A 7,536-nucleotide genomic window follows, 5' to 3' on the forward strand; every position below is an offset into this window, starting at 1 on the left:
CAGATGTTGTCCAACAACGGCGGACACTTAAAAACAGTGTGGCTTTAGCTCTTTCATTCTTATGTAAGATGGGAATTCTAGTTGGAGGGTGCCCAAAATACGAAATATAACAACTAATTGCTCTCGTATCTGCATTTTATTGAAAACATATGCGACTTGATAATAGATAGTGACAACTATATTTGGCGCTTTTTTTTCTAGCTGTAGCTTTTTTACCTTGAATTGCCAGCAGCACTGCGGGTAGCTGGATGACTTGGGCGCCAGCTGCGTCTGCGCTGTTAAGAGTCAGCACTGTTAACTGACTCTTGCTTTTAATGTTAAGCAAAGTTGTGTTCCACATGTGGAACATAAGCAACGGCTATGATTTGGAATTTATTGGGTGTCAAAGTGAAAAGAATGGCACGTTAAGATTTGAATAAATTATGAATGGTTCAATTTAAGAGGAAAACTTCTCAATTTGCGGAATATCTTAAAGCCAAACATTGTTCTCACTGAATATTACATATTGTTATTTATACATAATTATTTTTACTTGGTAGTTGAATGATTTTTATCAGCTCAGTTTAGACAGTGAAAGCGGAAGCAGCACAATCAAAATATTTAACGAGCAGACAATCAAAATAAAATACAATCACATTTGATTACAAAGCCCACGCAAGGCGAGCAAAGCAACCGGAACTAGATCAGGCCAAAAAAAAAAAAGGCAAGCATTGGCTATTTTTTGAATTTCGGGGGAAAGAAAAAAAGTCGACAATTACATCGAAGATGTGGTGGCCAAGTACCATGAAGGTGGTTTCAGATTGCAGATTTCAGCTTTCGTTTGCTCAATTGCATAACGAATTGGTTGGTAACTGTTTTGTTAAATTGGCAAAATATATAAATGGCACGTAAGTCTTTAAGCCAACAATTTCTACATACACAATGAGCAACAATTGATGCATTAACAATACGCTTTATAGGATCATCGGATTAAATAAATAAAAGTCTGCAAATTTATTGCGCACGCCTTAAAGGAGAATTCTAATCGTAAAGTATAATTATTTTGTATCTACATCGAGCAGGAATCTCAAAGGACTGCTCTGCAGTTTCTATTGGGAGACTTCCCACGTCGTCCGCTCGATGTCTGATAAATTCACAAGTTGTGTATGGAGGGAATTTAGCGTGCCTGGTTGAAGGGATTGTCGGGTGACTTGTTCCACTCCTTCATGAGCATTTGCTTCCACTGGGACATACGCAGCGAAGGATTCTCGGCCTTGATACGAGGCAGATTATTGGATTCAAAGGTTTTGTATGCGGCTCGCATGCGTTTCTCGGGATGCTTATCATCATCATCGTTGACACTAAAAACACATTCACATTATTCATACAATCAATATGGAATTCTACTCCTGGCACTCACCTGAGCACGGCCAGCGCCTCGTCCACATTGGTGGCCACATCAGTGTCGGCCAGCGAGCGATTCAAGTTCTCCTCCAGCGTCGTGTGCTGCACAACAACTCGAGTTGGCGGCGGTTTGTTGGCCTCGTTGATGGCATCCATCACCCGCTGTTTCTTCTCCATCTCTTCAAGAATCTGCTGTCGATTGATCTTCGCCAGTGGCTGCTTACGCTGCGTATTAATCGAGTTGGTCTCCTGGTCGAGCAGCGCTTTCGATTCCGCTTTGCGACGCGCTGCTTCAGCTTTTTTGCGCTCTTCTTCTTCGCGTCGCTGCTGCTTCTTGGCCAAGTTCTTGTCATCGTCCTGCCACAGGCGATCTTCTGCCTCACGTGCATTGCGCTCTTGTATTGCCTTCTTGGTCGCATCCTTGCGGTCGCGTGCCTCGGCGGCCTTGGAGTTAATTCCCATTTTCTTTGGCATTGCGAATTCACTGTTTGCTGTACGATTCTTCTTCTTCCTGACGATGGATGGCAGAATTTTGACAAACATATGTTCCAGAAAGAGTGTGGCCGCAGCTCGATTTCAAAATAAATCTGATACAATTACTTCAATTGATACACTCGATTAGTTAGTAGATTGCATTATTATTTATTTCAAATATTTAAAATATGCACTCACAGTAACAACTTTTAAAAAATAAAAACAAGTCTTGGTATTTTAATACCAAAACAGTTTTCTAACCAGGGTGTCACTGTTACTTTTAGTATATTGCACCAGTGTGACTCCAACAAATATTTAATATGAAAAACGTGTGGTCACACTGTTGTCTCTGCGTGCATTGTTTACGTTTTTAATTTCACATGCATAAATAAACACAAAATGGACGTATTAAAGGCTGAAATTGCACGCAAGCGCAAATTACTGGAGCAAAAGCAGTTGGTGGACGACAAAAAAAAGTATTTTCGTCGCGGCGAACTCAACGCCAAGGACACAGAGGAAGTGCTGCAGAAAGTGGGCTACAAGAAGCAGGAATCAGTTGAGGCGCCGCGAGCTGAAGGCGCCTACAGTTTTGTGGCCGATGGCCAGAATATTTTGCCCCGCGCCGAAGTCATAAGAAGATTGCGAGAACGCGGCGAGCCAGTGCTTTTGTTTGGTGAAACGGAGCTGGAAGCGTTCGACAGGCTGCGCATATGCGAAATTTCGCAGCCGGAGGCGAACCGTGGCTTCCGCAACGATTTCCAAGAAGCCATGGAACAGGTAGATGCCGCCTATTTGCAGGAAATGTTCGCCAATACGCCCACAGCCAAAGAAGACAAGAAGTCCGACTTCGCTGAACTGGATGAAACAATTTCGTGGGAGAGCATTCAGACAATGGCCCAGAAAATGGGACGCAACAAAGACTACGACATGGATGTAATCATAACACTGCTCACGTTTCTGCTAAAGCTATGGAACGATCAAATTGCCAACTACACTAAGCACGAAAAGATGTCCACCAAGGTGAAAATGACTCGCGTCATCTACACACAGACCAAGGAGTATGTGAAGCCGCTGTTCCGTAAGCTGAAGCATCACACGCTTCCCGAGGACATTCTGGACAGCTTGCGGGATATCTGCAAGCATCTGCTAAATCGTAATTACATCTCTGCTAGTGATGCTTATCTAGAGATGGCTATTGGTAACGCTCCCTGGCCCATTGGTGTCACCATGGTGGGTATCCATGCGAGAACAGGTCGCGAGAAGATCTTCTCCAAGAACGTGGCGCACGTGATGAACGATGAAACGCAGCGCAAATATATTCAGGGACTGAAGCGCTTGATGACCAAGTGCCAGGAATACTTTCCCACTGATCCTTCAAAGTGTGTGGAGTATGTCAGCAAAAAGGATCGCGAATAAATATAGTATATGTTATCCATAAATTAAACTAAGTTCAAGAAAGCAACTGTGTGTATTTCTTTGTTAAGACACAAACTATAGATAGTATTTCCACCTGTGCTTATCGAAGACACGAACCGTTTGTAGTTTTCAAATTAAAAAGCAATGTGGATAAAGCTTCATATATATTTAGTAATATCGTTTAATGCAACACACAATTATGGAACTGTTTTATAACATATACTATGTATAGAGAGTCGGAATATGCGTCATGGAATCAGCTCATTTCTTGCCCAGCTCAGCTGAACGTTGCGATGACTTCTCCACGGCATTTATAAGCGTAGCTCTGAAATGAGAAGAGTAGTAAAAAGTTGTTTATTCATTTGATCAACTAGCACTAAGCATTTTGGTACACACTTTAAAATCTCTATTCCATATGATTCCTAAAAATTCCGTTGCATGAGAATAACTTAGAGATAATACTGGGTGCTTAGTTGCTTGGGTTCACAACTGTGGAGTATTTATTGAATATAGTATATTGTGAACGTATTGACACCAAATACTCTTTGTTTAGTAGATCTGACACTTGCGTTCAGGATTCATGGGAGCGCCCTGAGCACAAAGGAACACCTTGGAGAACTCATTAAAGTTTTCCAGAGGTCCATTTACTCGGAACTTGCCCGGTACATGTTGATCCGCAACCAATTGATAGCTGCGAGCCCCCCATTGGACATCGTTGCACCTGACCTGGGCAAAGCTGATGAAGAACAGCTGCAAGTCTGAAAAGTTAAGAGTAGGTAGCATTTTCTTCTGACCGTTGAGCGGGGACTTCAGCATCCGGAGATAAGCTTCAAAGGCAATTCGCACTGCTCCGTTGTCCGCAATATTCTCCGACTGATCATTTGATTCGGGGAGCCTTATGCCATTGTACCAATACTTGCTGTACTGCTCCTTAAAGCATTGCTGACGCTGCTCAAAGGTAACTCCAGATTGCTTATCCCACCAGTCAACTAGATTGCCCTGGGCATCGAACTTCCTGCCATTGCTATCGAACCCGTGAATGAGCTCGTGTGCTATGAGCGTTGCCAAGCTGCCAAATTTGATGGCATTGGTAATGTTATTAGACCACAAGTAATAGGGCTGCAGCATTGAAACCGGCACTTTGATGATGTTCTCCTGCAGCAAATAGTGTGGTGCAAAGCTGTACATTTCGGCTAATTCTGGGATTCTAGCACACGTCCCCTCGTGACGCGTTCGCGGCAGCTTTAAATATGCGCAACAGATTCTCAATATAGTCATGCTTGGACAAATGAATATTTTTAAAGCATAATGAAAGATCTTCATCGGCATAGGAGTTCACTTGCAGCTTCATTGCGTTCAGCTTTTTTAATGGCCAATTGTCGGGTGTGAGCACTTATCCAGCTCATCGCTTCATTCGATTGCAATGTCAGCTTGAACGTCTCTTGTAGCTCGCTCCACATGAGTTTCACATCGGCGACTATGTCGGCGCTGATGTGACGCCTATAGAACATGTTATCCAAGTTCTTGGCAAAGTATTTCCTAGTCATAAGTAGACATGTCGCCTCTCGCTCAGCTACGGTGTCCTCAACTTTGAGCATAAAGGCTTCGGTCAGCCTATAGAAAATGTAATTGGCCACAATTCGTTTAGGAGTTCGTTGAATTACTTCATACAGATTGTATATATACTGCGGATGCAAATCATAGGCCTCGACAATATCCTTGCCTAGAGTTATTTTGACGAGACGCTCTATATCCACCGTGGGTCCATAGAGACGCTGCATCTGAGTTATGGTTAATAATTTGGCAACCTTTTGGATGTCCAAGATTTCATTATCGCTGCTTAGACCTTTTGCCAACTCCACCTCAAAGTTCAATAGTTCGTTGGCCGTAAAAAAAGCCACATCTTTTGTTAGGTTCAGATATTTGTTGAGTTCATAGGTCATGTATTGCCGATAATTGGTGCGATACATTTCCGTCTGTATGTCTTCATTCACATACATGCCTCGGACCTCGAGAGGAAACTTTTGTCCAAACACATAGACCTTATTCACCTTTCTGTTGGCCAAATCAGCGTCAAACTGAGCGCCCAAAATGATTGTCTGGCGCAAGGTGTGAGCGATGTTCCCGATCGTTGCAATCCAATCGAATTCCGATTCTTTCCAGTTCCTTCCCTCGATAGCTGGCATTGCTCCGAACATGGCAATTATTTCCTTCAGTTTTCTGCGATATTTTTCGTCGATGTCAGTGACGCTATTGCAGGATTTGTAGAATCTCCTTACGTGCTTGTCCTCCTCCGTGTCCAATTGTCCATTCTCAAGCATATGTTTCACATTGCGATCGCGACTTTCACCCAATTGCTCAAAGATTCCGGTGCTCACTTTTTTGTAGGCCGGATAAAGACGACTCCAATTACCACAGGCGAATACGTAGAAATCAGCACAAGGATTCACCTGCTTATTCATGATGCTGGCCATTTCTGCCATCGCATCCTTCTGAAGTCTCCCTGGCCTCTTTGCTACCGATCTATAACGTGCCAGTTGCACTGACAGCAGCAGCAGAAGCGTTAATCGGTATATTACACGACTCATTTGATGGAAAATTGTGCCCGCAAGATCCCATATAGTTGTTACAAATTGAAAGCGTTGCTTATGACTGAGTCTCATTCCCCATAAAGAACATATTTATATAGCAGTAGGTACTATAATATCGCCAGATCTAAATCGTATTTGACAGGCTGAAGAAGAAGTCAGATTTATGAATGTGCAGCCAAGTCTAATGCAATAAAAACTGCCTTTGTGCTTATAATTTGTTTACGGAAAGTAAAATATTCCTCTTATTAGTTTTATGAGTAACTTTCAGGTTTTATTTTATATCCGATTTCAATCAAAAGGAGGGTAAATCATCCTGTTCCGTCTCCATTTTTTAACTATACTACTAACTAGAAGAAGGGATAGAGCTGGAGGAAGGAGCCAAAACCTTATATTATTTATTCGAGGAAAGGCCATTTCTGGGGCTCCTAATATTAAAGGAACTAATCAATTTCCAAATCCCCCAATTATAATAGGTATAACTATAAAACAAATTATAATAAAAGCATGAAGCTTTAACAATTACATTATAAATTTGATCAATAGTCTTTGAGATCTTTATAGGTGTTAAAAAGACAGACGGACTTAGCTTCATAGTTTCGAGTATTGAAAGAGAACAAAAGTATACGTACTTTACTACTAAATTACCGCTAAGTTAAAACACCCTTCTACACCCCATTTAACGGGTATAGATATATTCATAGTTATTTTTAGTTAATCAATTAGCACCCACCTGAGATTGCCCTTCTCGAGCTCGTGCACTCCCACAATGGTGGAGCCGCCCGGCGAACAAACTTCATCGCGCAGCACAGCCGGATGCTTGCCGGTGAGTAGGACTGTCTTGGCAGCTCCCAGGAGTGTTTGTGCCGCAAATTGGATGGCCATCTGGCGAGGAACTCCTTGTTTAACACCGCCATCGGCCAGAGCCTCAATCATGGTGTAGACAAAGGCAGGTCCACAGCCCGCGATGCCAGTGACAGCATCGATCATGGTCTCGGGCACTTGTTGGGCCAATCCCAGGGAGTTGAGCATGAGATGCACCTTTTCCAGATCGTGATGCAGCACATGAGAGTTGCCGCAATAGACGGTGCAACCCTCGCCCACCTGCATCGATGTGTTGGGCATACTGCGTATCATCTTCAGACTCGCACTGTCCATAAATGCGAACTTCTCCTCCAGTGTGGCCAGCGTTGTTCCTGCGAGCACCGAGACAAACAGTTTGCTGGCATCCTTGGCAGAAGGAACGTGTTTGTATTTGAGCTGTGTGGTGCAAGGTGCCAGCATATGGGGCTTCACACAAATGAAGATAATGTCAGTGTGTTCGAGCACCTCGCAATTGTCGTCTGTTGTCACTGCTCCCAATTCTCGCCAGCGCGAGAGATTCTCGAGGTGGGGGCCAGAGGCCAACACCTGGCTGGGCTTCACGATGCCACCGCGGATGAGGCCCGAGCCAATGGAGAAGGCCATGTTGCCGCCTCCAATGAAACCAATGCGCTCATCCAATTTTGCCATATCACTTCGCCGGGTTTGCACAACAACTGACTGAGCGAAAAGTTCACTTATCGATTTCAGTAGCACAAGAGTGTGACCAGAGGAAGCAAATCAATAAATACATCGAAGCTTATTGAACAACGTAAGCGCGAAAGACGTTACGTTTGAATTGAATGCGAATTGA

General features: G+C 43.4%; 4 protein-coding genes across 5 annotated transcripts in view; 2 read left to right on the forward strand and 2 right to left on the reverse strand.

Annotated features, from left to right (window-relative positions):
- Nucleotides 1-7,536, forward strand: part of LOC132786082 (hamartin) — a 158,550-nt gene that overhangs the window by 90,170 nt on the left and 60,844 nt on the right. The gene's annotated exons all lie outside the window — the stretch shown is intronic.
- Nucleotides 970-1,925, reverse strand: LOC132784740 (coiled-coil domain-containing protein 124). The gene is made up of 2 exons (XM_060790563.1): nt 1,400-1,925; nt 970-1,340 (listed from the first exon to the last, which is right to left on the reverse strand). The coding sequence occupies exons 1-2, from the start codon at nt 1,855-1,857 to the stop codon at nt 1,157-1,159; spliced, it is 642 nt and encodes a 213-aa protein (XP_060646546.1). The 5' UTR covers nt 1,858-1,925; the 3' UTR covers nt 970-1,156.
- On the forward strand, nt 2,171-3,414 carry LOC132784737 (pre-mRNA-splicing factor 18). Its single transcript, XM_060790561.1, has one exon. The coding sequence runs from the start codon at nt 2,257-2,259 to the stop codon at nt 3,271-3,273; it is 1,017 nt and encodes a 338-aa protein (XP_060646544.1). The 5' UTR covers nt 2,171-2,256; the 3' UTR covers nt 3,274-3,414.
- LOC132784738 (pyrroline-5-carboxylate reductase 2) lies at nt 3,420-7,424 on the reverse strand. 2 transcript variants are annotated; one of them, XM_060790562.1, is made up of 2 exons: nt 6,595-7,424; nt 3,420-3,598 (listed from the first exon to the last, which is right to left on the reverse strand). In XM_060790562.1, exons 1-2 carry the CDS (start codon nt 7,371-7,373, stop codon nt 3,535-3,537), a joined length of 843 nt encoding a protein of 280 aa, XP_060646545.1. In that variant the 5' UTR covers nt 7,374-7,424; the 3' UTR covers nt 3,420-3,534. The 2 variants fall into 2 exon arrangements, 1 of the variants encoding a protein (XP_060646545.1); XR_009632281.1 differs by lacking the exon at nt 6,595-7,424 and adding an exon at nt 3,670-4,551 and having other exon boundaries at nt 3,509-3,598.

This window comes from Drosophila nasuta, chromosome 2R, assembly GCF_023558535.2.
Source record: "Drosophila nasuta strain 15112-1781.00 chromosome 2R, ASM2355853v1, whole genome shotgun sequence".
NCBI lineage: Eukaryota > Metazoa > Arthropoda > Insecta > Diptera > Drosophilidae > Drosophila > Drosophila nasuta.